This window comes from Halyomorpha halys, unplaced genomic scaffold (genome assembly GCF_000696795.3).
Source record: "Halyomorpha halys isolate HHAL.00 unplaced genomic scaffold, Hhal_1.1 Scaffold745.1, whole genome shotgun sequence".
Classification (NCBI taxonomy): domain Eukaryota; kingdom Metazoa; phylum Arthropoda; class Insecta; order Hemiptera; family Pentatomidae; genus Halyomorpha; species Halyomorpha halys.
This window is the reverse complement of record NW_027110150.1, coordinates 356,602-371,884: the sequence shown is the minus strand read 5'-3', so window position 1 is coordinate 371,884 and position 15,283 is coordinate 356,602. Positions and strand designations below refer to the sequence as shown.

General features: G+C 33.2%; 1 protein-coding gene across 4 annotated transcripts in view; it reads right to left on the bottom strand.

Moving 5' to 3' along the window:
- Positions 1–178: 178 nt before the first annotated feature.
- The window catches only part of LOC106685800 (putative divalent cation/proton antiporter TMEM165), a 132,096-nt gene continuing 116,991 nt past the window's right edge, over positions 179–15,283 (bottom strand). For 2 of the 4 annotated variants that reach the window (XM_067048279.1, XM_067048280.1), the window contains 3 exons: positions 10,189–10,294; positions 5,155–5,257; positions 179–3,094 (listed from right to left, as the gene is read on the bottom strand). In XM_067048279.1, the coding sequence (XP_066904380.1) occupies positions 5,181–5,257; positions 10,189–10,294 (183 nt within the window). In that variant the 3' untranslated portion in view covers positions 179–3,094; positions 5,155–5,180. The other 2 variants (XM_067048277.1, XM_067048278.1) reach the window with 1 other exon arrangement.

Sequence of the window (15,283 nt, the reverse complement as noted above, 5' to 3'; positions counted from 1 at the left end):
GACATTCACCTTAGGAGAATTGGCTACCAAAACTTGAGGATAACTGATGTCGATAGATGGATGCTGGTCGGCATCAAGGAAGAAGAGACTGGCTTATTAGACTGTACTAGTCATCTATAATGCTATAGTAATAATATTTTACTAACAAATATTTAATATTTTATAAAATTTAGCTAACAAAACAAATTTTAAAATCAGGAACCTAACAAATAATAGGGGTTTTGATAATAATATTTTTACACATTTATTCTATAATAAAAAGTATATTAATGCATTTAATTTCCAAAAATTATGGTTCTTCTAAAACACAACACAAATTTATACAGACCTAAGATAAATATCAGAGGCAAGTAGAGAAATCGTGTAAAAATAAATTTATATAAAAAAAGGTAACCAAAAATTTAGGAGACAATTTAAGCAAGAGCCAATTACAAAAAATAAGTCTAAACAATCTCAAATAAACTGTTTGTATAATTAAAAGTTAAAGTATAAGTTGGTAACATGATTTTTAATGGTAATCATAGTATAGCTAGCTAGGTATCATAAGACTCACGTACCTAAACAAATAGTCACAGGCACAGACAAACAAACAAACATACGCACACCAAATGCGCACACACACACACACGCATGCAAACATACAAAATAGATTTAACTTCAAAAAAATTAAATAAATAAACAGAAATAATTAATGTTAACAAAATTTACCACTTTTTAACTCTGTTTTATAACTAATTTTGTATAGAACACTAATTTTTTAAAAATTTAATATCTCTTTCACTTGAACATTACATATTAATACTGATATACTTTATTTTCTTGGATCCATCAACAAATTGTTACAACTAATTTCAGTTAAATATTGCTTTTATGACATAATGAATATTTCAAATAAGTGATATGAGACTCCATAATCAAGGAATACCAATATTAATTACTTGAATATTTATGTTATCATAGGAATAACTTAAGTACATACAACATTTTACTAATATATATAATAGTTATTACAGTTAATTTGTAACTCCTGTACACAAGAATTCATATCTACAATAGTAAATTAGTTCTTTTAATATTTCAGAGAAGATAGAAAACAAAAAAATCAGCCTCATTTTAACTGGGAAATGCTAAGTAAATTTAGCTTAAAAAATAAAATAAAATAAGACAATTCAGGGTTAATACTGAGATTGAAATATCTTAATTCTGGACACAGCTTCAATACAACCTCATAGATAAATTGCCACAATGGTCGTTCTAACAAGTTTATGGACGGAGTAATATACAATCAATTAAATTTTATTTTGGGATATATAAAAAAAAAAAAAGTAATAGACTAACAACAATTGGCTCCTTATGTTTAACTGAATGATCCTAGAAAGCATGTTAGCAAGATGACAGAAAACCTGCTATATATTAAATAAAGGGAGGCAAAACCAAGAATAAAAAGCAGACAATTTACTAATATCAATGCAGACATGTGCTTTTATCTGACTGGTAATAAAATATCTGATTATAAGTCATGAACAATAATCAGTGTTGATAAAAATGTGATCGTAAGTCAACTACAAATTACAGACAATATTAATCTATAAAATGCTGACGCTTTAAATAATATAATTCATAAAAGATATTCATACAAAAAGAGAATTTAATACATTTATAAAGATTGTCTGCCAAGTTCAAATGGGAGCATTAATTTACCAACCACCTTAAGAGAATTTTTAATAAAATTAGTTTACATTCACATTATAAATTAATAATTTATTTAGTCAGTACAGACAATTTACTGGGGTCGCCTACCAATGGATTGCGATCATACAGCTATAAAATAGCTTTCACAAATACTATGTACATAAATTTAACTGCCTGCCTAACCAAAGCAAACATAAAGGTACAGACTAAAACACTATTTAGTGCTAATAATTGTAATTGTAAGCATTTTCCATCATAATGGATTCATCATATTAACAGAAAATATGATAGTACATAAAACACCAAAGAGGATTGTTAAAAACTTAAGGTTACAGTTCAAACAAGCACTAAATCCACTTTAATGAAAACTGGTATCTTCCTCAAACATTAAATATAAATAATAATAGACATAAGATTTGTAAAACAAGCCCCTATAGTTCAACAAGTTAAATATTTGGTGGGAAGAATGCCCTGACTTAAGAACACTTCTATAAAAACAATTTTTAAGTAACCTTTCATTATTTGAATTATTTGCTAAGGTCAATGTATTAAATAATTTATCATACAGATATATTATAATCTAATCGCAAAAAAATGAAAAAATCAAGGAATTAAATAATGTTAAAAAAAAATACATAAATGAAAATAAATTTATAGTTATAGAGATTTAAAAAAAAAAGAAAAAATGTCATGCAAAACAAAAATACAAAAGAAATATGTTGATAGATAAAAAGTATGGTTAGCTTCTGATATAATTTTTTTAAACTACTAATACAAATTAAAAAATGTTTTTAAAACAGTATGGAGGGACAGGTTAGATATCTCATTATTATAAGGGTACAAAAGAAAACCAAATATTAATTGATAATCCAATTTTGTAAAATTTTAGTATAGAAGTAAATAAGAGAAATGCCCAAAACTAAGATCAGGAAAGTAATTTGTAAGTTTAAAAAAATTACTATTTTTTCCATTAATTGACAGATTTTTAACAATGCAGAACATTTTTATAAAACTTAATCCATAATTTTTCAAAATGACAAACCAAAATTTCTTTGGTCCATAATATCTTTGGAAATATCATACATAATAAGGCAAAGTGATTCAGTCATCTAATGTGTAAGAAAGAAATGTTTAAGAAAACTGGTTAGTAAAAATAAAACAAAAACCATGACCAAGAACATTGAAACACATGTAAAGTATTTGAAAAATATTTTAAATGAATTTAAAGTTAATAACCATGAAATATTGTTATGTTATACCTAGAACCAGATGCTTTTGTTATAATTTTGCTAATATCACCCAGCAAAGAACTGGGATTTAATTTTAAAGTAATTTTTACCACAAAAAAAAGTAATTTAAAACAGTGAATAATCAAAACCTTCGATGTGATAAATTTTCATTTCTGAAAAGAGAAAAAATTAACATTAATTATTTAAAAATATATATTCTTAATTTAACTAATAGGAATTCTATATTTTTTTGTTATATTTTTTATAAGTGAAGGTTATTATTCTTTCCAATTAATTTCCAGAGTTTTTACCCCTATCATCAGATCATAAGGTCCCTTTATAATGATGCAGTCCATTTTAGAATTAAATTTGGTCAAATATCTAATTAATAATTTTTTTTATATTATAAATGCATTCCTTAATGTAATGTTCTATCTTACTATCAATCGTGCCACGAACTGAGATAGAATATCACATTAAGGAATGTACTTTTTTTGTAGAAACAATTTCTTATAATATATTTGACAAAATCTAATTGTAAAATGGATTATATCATTAATAAAGAGATGGTACGACCAGATTATGAAGGTAAAAAACTCTGAAACATTATTGAGTATAATAAATATGATTATATCAACAAGTTTATTGGGAAGAATAAACAACCTTAATATCTGAAAAAAATATTATAAAAAACAAATCTATAAATAAAACTGAAAGTGTTGTCAAAATAAGGGTATTTAGTAGTGCTAAAATATTGATGAAAATACTGAGTAAGAGAGACAAATTAGACTGTACTAGTCATCTATAATGCTATAGTAATAATATTTTACTAACACATCTTCACATGCATTTGAAAATAAACGATTCTATAAAAACTAACTAAATAAATTTGTTTTTCTCAAATGGTGCAATAATGTGAACCACTAAAATCCATGACATTAAATGAATTATAAATAAAAATAGATTCAAAAGAAATATACTAGGGAAATAAAAATGTTGATAATAATTTCGACAGTGGCAAACCCATTTCAAACAGTCTCTTTGATAACGTCGATTAGTGCTGCTGAAGATGTTGATCTAATAGTAATAATCTTGCCACCACACACTCAACCACCAATTTTTTTCCCAATTAAGGGTATCCACTTTATAAGGCTAGATGGACTCCAGATAGGGTTGACTCACGCCTACAGTAACAGGATAAATAATTATCTGCCCCACCTGAACCTGGACCCAGGTCCTTGGAGTTAGCAGTACAGTGCCTTACCTCTGTGCTGCCCCACTCCCAAGTCTTCAGAAATAACATGTTATTTTGACTAATTTTAACATGATTTACTAAAAAAAAAGTTAGTTCAAAAGACAAATCCATCCTTCATCAATATTTTCTACTACACAAATCAGTAAAAGGAGAGATAGAAAACTAAATTAAATCATAAAAGCCCAAACTTTCCAATCCCACATTGTCTCTCTTTAATAATGGTGTAAAACTGGATGATTAAAATAAATTCCAATAAATCCCATCTAAGGGATCTAACGGTAATCACCTATACCCTTCGTTGCAAACCCATGACTTCCAGCCCTACAGTATCTTTTACTAATACTCCACTAATTTCTGTTAAACAGATTCGCTACCTAGGACTGCATCTGGACAAAAGACTAACTTGAAATCCTTATACAAGACTGAAATGAAAGGTAACTGCTCGTCGATTCCAACTATTACATCAGTTACTAGAAAAAGGGTTTAAACTTCCAATTAATTACAAAATACTCATTTGTATGACCATAAGAAGGCCTATCTGGGCTTACATAGTTGAGTATTAGGGCTCCACTAAACCATCAAATTTCTCTTATATCAAATCGAAAATCTTTAATGCTCCTGACTTTGTTATAAATCAATTCATTAATCAGGACCTCAATGTTCCATATGTTGCTGATTTGGCCAAAACCAGATACTAATCCTTCAATGATAAACTTCCTTGTTTATGTGCAAACCCACTTGTTTCCAGCCTGTATTCTCCTTCATTACTTAATCCTCCTAAACATCTAAAAAGAAGATAGCCTCAAGATCTTCTACTCTAGAAATTTAATTGGAGTTCTATCAATGGGTAGCTTCTCCACAAGTCTGTATCATGCCATGGTATCACTCACATCCCATTTACTTATTGTGTATATTTCTAATAAAATTGTAAATATCAATAAATAAATTGTAAAAAAAAATCATAAAAGATTCACTTACCAAAATTTTCATTTTCTTTCCTTTAATTAGCTGCCCCAAGTGGGATCAACAATTAAGGCAGAAAATGCAAAAATGAGAAACACCACACCTCCAATCATCATTACTAAAAATCAAGAGGGGACAATTACAAACAAATAAATAGTATGTCCATTTATTTACACAATAAATCTTACACTTTTTATTTTACTTGTTACATTATATGCTAGTAATAGCTATTGACAATAATGATGGATGAATCCGGCCAAAGTGCCCTACTCACTGTCTGAGGATTCCCAGTTCTTCCTGTCCCTGCTAATGCCTACTGTCACCTTCGCGTGGTGCGTCCTGGGGCGTCCCATGGGACTCGCGAATGACTGAGGTAGGAGTTCGTGATGCCTGTGAGTATGATAGACATGACAGACCCTCTTAAACACCCAAGCTAGGCATAGGGAGCTTGAGCTGAGGCTGAATAGCAGAAGGTGTATAAAAATACACTGTCTCTTATCGACCCACTTGGGGCACCTGGCACACCCAATTGTATTTAATGCCTACTGCAGAGAGAGGGGGTAGTACCTCCAGTGCTTTTAAGAACCCCCATACTCATGAGAACAAAAATGAACCCAAACAATTTGCTTTACTTTTATTCTTTTTTCAGGTGAGAAGGATTCGTCCTCCTCAGATATTTCAGACCTGGCAGGGCCAGCAGTGGAACTGCCCCAGGATGTTCTGAGCTCACTTACCACAATTGTGGAAGACAAGAGCGATGAGGAACCTCAACAAGGGGAGGGGGGAACAGGAGACATTGCCCACAGACCCCAGTCCCGAATGAGAAACACTAGAGGATTGAGCACGATGAGGAGAAGGTGGTGCACGATTAGCAGAGCTATTGCACAACTACAGGAGACTGAAAGTCTTCCGAGCCCAACAACTATGGTTGATAGGGAATGGTGTTCTACAGGACCTGGTTCTGCTGTGGAGAGTGAACCAAGGAGTGGGGATTGGACCCATAATACCAGGAGACCTACAGGCTCATCAGCTCCAGCTGATAGGGACCAGAACTTATATGGATCTGGACCATCCATGAGAGTTACGAGGAGGCCTAGGTCAGTTCTCAGGACACCGAAGGTCAACAGGGCACCTCCACCTCTGGTGTTAGGGACTGGAATCCTACAGGACTGGGACTCTCCACCGAGAAGAGGATAAGGTCTCCCGCTGTGTCATGTTCATCTTCATGTCTCTATGGCAAAGAGGCCTAGGGGAGGTGGTCCAACCAGACCATCTTACTCCAATGCTGCGGGATGCAGCTGGGTGGCCATCATTCCGGACAGATATCCATCCATTCAGCTCACTCGTGAGCAGAGTGATGAGGTACAAGCATGCTTGATCAGGATTATGGACGAGCAGGCACAAGGGGGTGTAAAGTTTAGTAATTTCATATACCGTCTCAGAGGGTGCATCATATTTTGTGACAAGCAGGCTGATAGGGTCTAGCTGTCAGTTGTCGTCATAGTTAGCGACAATGTTCATCTTCATGCCGGCAATGTTGATGAACTTCATAAGACCACCAGTGTTAGGATTTTCTTCCCTGGTGAGTGAGTTGAAGGAGACATTCACCTTAGGAGAATTGGCTACCAAAACTTGAGGATAACTGATGTCGATAGATGGATGTTGGTCGGCATCAAGGAAGAAGAGACTGGCTTTTATGGGGTCTTTAAAATCCCGGAAAGCAGCCTATGCTTTCTGGAAAGCATGGGCTTCCTGATCAACTATAATTTCAGGAAGACCTTTCTCAGGGTGGGTGACCTATAATGGTGAACAATTGGAATTCTGCAGTGAGGTCAAACATCTTGGCGTTACTCTTGATAGTAAACTGAAGTGGCAACTTCATGTTGAAAGGACCAGTACGAAGGCACTGAGGTATCTCTGGGCATGTAAAGGAACTGTAGGTAAATCCTGGGGCCTTAAACCAAAATTTATTTATTGGATGTACATGGCAGGGATAAGACCCATTGTCCTATAAACTGCTATCATATGGTGACATAAGGCTATGACCAGCAAATCCCAAGCCTGGCTTAAGATGGGTGACAAATCTATGTACGGGACACTGTCAGTTGAATAAGCATCTCTATAAAATGAGACTGATAAGAGTTCCCAATCTGCAGGTTCTGCAGAAAGGATGATGAGATTGCTTACCATATCATTTGTAGATGTGATGCAGTAGCAAGGACACGATTCCTTATTTTCGGTAAGGATTGCATCATGGACCCCAAACTTTGCGAGACAGTGGATCCATACACAATATTCAGATTCGCAATGGCAATTGGCCTGCTCTGAGCAGAGGAGAGACGGCATACAATAGGCCCTTTGTGGCCGCGGTGCACTTTCCCGGAAAAAAAAAAAAAATTGTTTTCAACAATTGGTGCTATTCATAAAAAAATTGTTCAGACTGGAGACTGTTATTACGAGTGAATTTTCAAGTGTTCTAGATTTTAAGGAAAAATATTAGAAATATAAAATAAATGTAGTTACATGTAATATTCTGGACCATTATAAGGTCAGTTTTATCATGCAATTAAATAAGAAGCATGATTAATAGGGAAAGATGACAGGGAATGTAAAATAAAATCTCATATATCCAAAAAATTATAAAAAAAAAAAAAATTTTATTTGAACCAAACTAATCCACTTCAGAAACTGAGAATAAGTAATACTTTATATACTAACTTAATAACTATCTAAAAAATAAACTAGAATAAAAAATATAACTCTCAAAGCTAAACTACTTGAAAAAAAAAAAAAATTGTACCACAACTACCCATGAAGGGCTAGTGGTTCAGTGCTTTGCAAGAAGTACTGTTTCTTGAACAACAGTTGTGCAAGGAGGTGATGAACTATCAGATTTTTCCTCAATTAAGGGTATCCACTTTATGAGGCTGGGTGGACCCCAGAAGGCTATCTGAATCCACGGGTTGCCTCATGACTACAGTAATAGAATAAATAATTATGTGCTACAGCTGAGCTCAAATCCAGGTCCTTGGAGTTCGTAGTGACTTACTCACTGAGTCACCTCACTCCCAACTCTCAACTGACGAACATTTAAAAAAAAATTACAAAAATGTCACTTCAGTATTTTCAGTTAATGTTGAATAGTGTCAGAGCTATGATTGAGAGACAAGATACCTTTAGAAAAGCCATATCTGCAATGGAGAATACAAGCTCTCGCCCAATCTAACGTTGAATTTTTTTAATTCTTGCTTTTTCCTTTCAGTAAGAACCTTTGATGAGGCTCAAAATTTTTTGTTGGTGTCACCATTTGAAATTTGCACTAGGGCAAATTTTTTTCTTTTTTAAATTATAATAATAAAATATATCCCTCAGGTTTGACAGCACAGGATAATTTTGGTAGTACCACAGTGGTAACCACCCCAGGACGTAAAGACAATTATCCTGAGACAATTTCATTTTACTTTAAAAAGTAAAAGATTATTATTTACTCTGAACTAGAAAAAGTGCAGTTTAAAACAAGTAAAAGGCAAAATAATTATAAACACTACACAAGACATAACTAACTATTTATAAAGAGGAGAAGAGTGACAGAAAAGAGAGAGGGCAGTAAGCTCATGTGGACTTGTTCGGTTTATCCCATACTCATCTGAACCAAATGAGCCAAATGATGTGCCCATTCAAGGAAATCATCCAATAATCATTGGAACTAATTAGAAAAAAATAGCATAATAATCGGATATGAATAGTGCAAAATATAAATCAGTAGTTAGTTTCCAATCCATAAAAGTCTGTGGATTATTAAGCCAGAAATTGAATCACATGCTGATCTCCAACCCATCCAACTTGGGAAAAGAGGGGAGTCTACTCCAGGAAGAAGCTAGAAACCAGGGTTGATTAGAAATACATTTTATAGAACGTTAATCTGTTAAAACCTTTCAAATAAAACTAAATTTTCAGTAAAAGTAAAACGACAGTCCTAACAATGCTTACTCACAAAAATGTGTAGCAGGATACTCCCACAGTCTACACCCAAGACTCACGCAGCCAACCTATGGTTCATGGACCACTTGTGGGTAATCATTGATATAACTGGTAATAAATATGCTAATGAATTTTATAAAAATGACAATTATAAGATATTGACAAATTAACTACTTAGTTTATGCATGTATAAAAAAATTGATAAAAGAGGACTACGTATTAATATAAATAAATAATTTAAGTAAACTATGATAAGAAAGACAACAAAAACTTAAAAAAGGTAAATGATATTGATGTAAATAAATAGTTATAATATTGCTGTATCGACTAGTTTAAAAAAAAAAAGTAAAAAACAGTATAGGTTAATAATAATGAGTAAATTAAATTTATTACAACTAGAAATAATTGTATAATGTAAATATAATAGTATTAAAAATATGTGGCATTATAAATGAAATAATAAAATGCAAATCATGGACAACTGTAACTTTGGTAAATGTTTTAGAATTTATAGATAGAAGGAAACTTTAAAAAGAACTACAGAGTCCGAAACGTCCATGCACAACAATTAATTACGAATAAAGCAAAAAATTATGAATAAAGAGGAATGGAAGTATGATGGGAGATACACATCCAGAAATTGATAACAAGAATAGACCCGCCTATAAGAAAAGTCTAAAATGAATCAAGCATTATTAAAGGAAAAATGGAAAAATACCATAATAACTGGTCATAAATATTGCAGTATATAAGTGATACAATTACAGAGAGAATAAACATTAATACTTTTAAAATAATGATAATTACAATACATGAACAAATGGTAAAAAGACAACCACTGAGAGTAAGAAGTAGCTCTCCAAATTTGTAAATTTAACAACTATCCATGGTCTATCTATGTAATATAATATGAATAAGAGAATCAATTTCTTTAGATGGGTATCATTAAAGCAGCCCTGCACACTCTATTACAATGGTAAACTCATCAATTAGTAATAACTCAAAAAAAAAAGAAGTACTTATAAAATAATGAATAATAATATACAATTATCAAAAACATTAAATTACCTGTTCTTACTGATATTCTTTGTGCAATGAATCGTCCTCCGATAACTGCCAAACCAGTGCATAAGGAATGACCCAAAATACCTCCCAATGTAACACCATACACATTCTAAAAAAGGAATTTATCAGGCATATATGCTTCAAAGTATGGTACAAATTAGAAAAATTAGTAATTACAATACTTACCTAGAAACTTTACTAACTATTCATCTTTTATTTCAACTGTTAAATAAAAATGAACAATAATTACAATGGACCAGGGATATTAATATATATGGTAATATGGAGTTCATTAAAAGATGAATATTACAAAAAAAAAATCCATGCCAGAAATAGCAAAATGATTAATGAGAAGAGAATAAGGAGGATATATGACTAGGATGGATTGGAATAATGATCCTCAAAATATTCTCAAGACACTGATACATGCAACGCATAGAAAAGGAAGACCAAAGCAGCACTGGTTGGACAGTGTCAATGAGGATGCTCATGTCCGACTCATGAGTGCAAAATGGGAAAGTGGTAGAGAGAGTTGCCTTAAAAATAAGTAAGAATAAGTTGAGTCCTCCATTGAACCTGGATGGACATATTTTTATTTTAATGTATTGGAATTGAGAAACAATTCTAGGTTTCTCCCTAACTTATTTCAAGACAAGGAGATTGTCTTAGCCCACTGTGGTTTTGTATGGCGCTGTTCCCATTAAGTCGGATACTGCAGAGAAACAAGGTGGGCTACAAACTCAATTCAAAGGATGAGGCAGCCACTGTCAGCCACAACTGGTACATGGATCATCTTAAGCTATATACAAAAAACAAACCACAATTACAAAGTATGAGTGAAATAGTGTCATCCTATACCAAAGATATAAGCATGTAATTTGGACTTGATAAATGCACGGTGCTGTATGTGAACAAGGGAAAGGTGGTCAATGCCCAGGACCTGCTGATAAATGAAGATGAGTGCATCAGGGAACTATAAACCAAAGAACAATATAAATATTTAGGTATAAAGCAGCACCTCAAAATAGCTCGAAAGGATGTGAGACAAGAGCTAATAACAATGTTGAAAATGAGACTACGAAAAGTATTGAAGACTCAACTATCTGGAAAACAGAAAATCAAGGCCATCAATACTTAAGTCATACCAGCGCTTAGCTACAGCTTTGGTATATTACAGTGGTCAAATAACAGCCAACAAGAAATAGATCGTCTTGTGAGAACGACACTCATGCAAGATCCACCATCCCATATCATCAAAATCCAGACTTTATTAATACAAGAAAGAAGAATGACTCATAAATATTGAAGAAGAGTGCCGCAAGCAGGAATTATTCCTATGTCAATATTTCCATTCTAAAACCACTAGTGTTTATCTGGCAATCGTCACTATGGATTATGATCTGACTGCACTGAACCTGAGCAAAGCAGATGAGCCAAATATTGTTTCAGAAAAAGAACGACTGGCAGAATGGAAAAGCAAGTCTCTACATGGGAGATTCTATAGTCAACTGAATGAAGCTTCCATAGACAAGGAAAGATCAGTTAAATGGTTAAAAGCTGGAAGGCTATTCTCTGAGACAGAGGGATTTGTGGTTGCTATTCAAGATCAAGTGATTGCCACCAGATCATATAGGAAACATGTGCTAAAAGGCGCAACAACACCGGATAAGTGTCGATTATGTTCAGTAACACTTGAATCTATCCAACATAACACTGGTGGATGTGGAGTGTTAGCTGGTACTGAATATCTACAGAGGCATAACTATGTGGCCAAAATTTTAGATCAGGCCCTGGCGATGAAGTACAACTTAATTGAAGATAAGAGCCCATATTACAAGTACCACCCAAATAGACTCCTCCAAAAAGGTCCCCTCAAGCTCTATTGGGATGGATCAATTATTACGGACCATACAGTATGCCATAATAAACCTGATATCCTCCTTATAGATCTAAGAAAAAAGAAAGCGGAACTTATTGATGTCGGAATCCCAAACAATAATAATATAAGCTTCACTGTGGGAGAAAAACTGAGGAAATACCAGGAATTGATGATTGAATTGAAGGGACTGTATAATTCGAAGGGAGTTACCACTACTGCAATCATTATATCCACCAATGGTCTCAAACCAAAATCAACAGTGGCAGGCATGAATGGTTTGAGGGGGGGGGTCTATAGATGTGCTGAGAGAGGATCAGTAGTCAGTTATCTTATACACAGCACAAATAGTGCAAAAGTTTTTAAATATTTGAATCAAACAAAAAATAAATAAAAACATGAAGGCGGTTGCACTTCTAAGTCCCCCACCTCACATACTCAACCCGCAATAGTGAGAAATACAGACCATAATAATAATTGTTCTATAGAAAACTTTCTTCCAAAAAAATTGCAACTAACAGCTTTCCAACCAGTGATCTTATGATCAATTATTGAAAATCTTTGTGGGGTACCTCTAAGTCATATAAGACTGATACATACTGGCTAAGAGAAATTAAGATGGCTGAGATTGGAGATAGCTGATCTTCCAATGATGAAAGCTGTCCCAATACAAGAAAATGTGGAATTGGAAAGGGACTAGCCCAGACACACTACATAATTATGGATGAAAAACTTTACTTGTGTACACCAGCCACTGGCAGGTTTTTTCAAAAACTCTTGGAAAACAAAATCGAAATACCCCAGGATTTTTGTATGGGCCATACATATTTGATACTAAAAAGTGAGAAACAACAGTATGAACCAAGAGATTTTAGACCAATCGCATGCCTCAACGGAACTTATAAATTCCTAACATCGGTTATTAATAACAAGTTAAAAGCTCATATAAATGAGCATAAGTTAATTATCGATGAGCAATTAGAAGCAAAGGAAAATGGCAAGGGATGTAAAGAATTGCTGGTCATTGACAGCTTCATAACTTCTCAAGTCAAAGATAAAAAGTAGAATATATCTTTAGCATGGATTGACTACCAGAAGGTGTTTGATTTTGTTCCCCATGATTGGCTTCTGGAATGTCTAAATATTTATAAGATAGACAAAACTATAATCTGTTTATTAGAGCACCTTATGAAGTTGTGGAAAGTTTCTTTGGATATCCTTGGTACTAAAGCACTGCTATCCAATTAGAAGATACCAATTACTAGAGGAATTTACCAAGGTGACTCTGTGAGCCCAATTTGGTTTTGCTTAGCGGTAAACCCTTTAAGCGTTTTGTTAAAGTCATCGAAAAAAGGGTATTATCTCGGCGTAGAAACCGTCGGTTCTCATTCCTTTCATATGGATGACATCAAACTGTATGCCAAGAATGAGAATGATTTGCAAAACCTTCTCGAGACAATAAGGGTTTTCAGTGAGGACATTCATATGAAGATGGGTCTCGACAAATGTGCTGTACTCCATATCAAAAAAGGAAAATTGATAGATTCAAATAATATGGAGCTCTTTAATAATGATGTAATCAGGAGCCTCGACGAAACTGAATCCTACAAATATCTGGGGATACAGCAGCTACTAGATTTCAAGAAAGATGCAAAAAAGCTATTCGAGGATAAATTAAAAGAACAAATACAAATTATTCTCGGAACTTATGTGTCGAGGAAGAATATAATCAAAGCTTGGAATGCAAGGGCGATACTGGCTTTAGCCTATTCGTTTGGCATCCTTAAATGGACGAATATAGATCTGGATGCAATAGATTCTTGCCTCAGAGAGCAATCAGTTAAATCCCGAAAACATCACCCAAAATCTTCTGTGGTAAGAATGTACCTTCCAAGAAAAATAGGAGGACAAGGGCTTTCAAGCATGTTAAAAGCTTGTCGCAGGGAAGAAAAAAATCTTTGGAACTATTTCTAAGCCAACATAGAGAATATACCTATATACCTTCATGGTATAGTGCCACATATAGTATGCATTTATAGTGGCACTGGACAACGGCTACACTGGGCTAAGCCTTCAAAATGAAAATCTTCCCTCTACAATGAACCAAGAACTTCTGCTTGATCAGTCAGTGTTTATACTTTGTGAGGTAAGGACGCATTTAGCGGATCGAGCTCCAAAGGATTAAATACCTGTGTCTACAAGCGATAAGTTTTCACTTTCATTAATTCAACTTATTTTATTTCTGTTTCTACAAAGTATATCTCTCTCTTTAGTTTTTTTCTATTGTTAATATTTTTTTTTTTTTTGGATTTTAATTATTAAATATAAAATCAGATGGTATGTCTGAGTCTCCCCCTTAAAACGAAAGAAGGCAAAATTTAAAACAAATAATACTAAAACAAATGATATACAAGAAAAATGCGTAAGATTTCTAATAATAAAAAGAGACGAAAAGGGTGAAGAGGGAAATTCGTTAGATTTCAAAAAAATCTCACCGTTCTTTATTTATAAAAGCATAAATAATTTGATCGTGAAATTTGCCAAAAAATTAAAAGATGGAACCCTACTAATCGAAGTTTTTACAAATACACAATCGGAAAAACTATTAAAATAGAAACAATGTTAAATAAAGTCCCGATTAAAGTAGAGCCGCATAGTAAATTAAACCAGAGCCAAGGGGTCATATGGTGTCCCAATTTAAATTTTTGTACGTTAGAGGAAATAAAAGAAGAATTAAAAGGACAAAATGTAGAAAATGTTAAAAGAATGACATATTTTAAAAATAACGAAAAGCATAATAGCAATAATTACCTTCTAATGTTTAATAATCCCACTATTCCATGTGAAATTAAAATAGGATTTCATAATATTACCATAAAACAGTATATTAGAAGCCCGATTAGGTGTACTGACTGTATGCGATTTCACGCACACACAAAAGCGACATGTAAAAGCAATCCACTTTGTCGTTACTGCGGGGAAAATAGACATGAAGGAATACAGAGCGAAAAACCTTTAAAATGTGTAAATTGTCCCGGTGAGCAAGAGTCTTTTTCAAAAATTTGTCCAACTTTTATTAAGGAAAAAGAAATTAAAACTATACAGGAGACCGAAAAAATTACCTATATAGCAGCTAAGAAAAAATATGAATTAATATGCCCATTACCCACACAATTAACTTTTTCTGATATAGTTAAAAATAAAAAAACTGTTAGTGTTAGC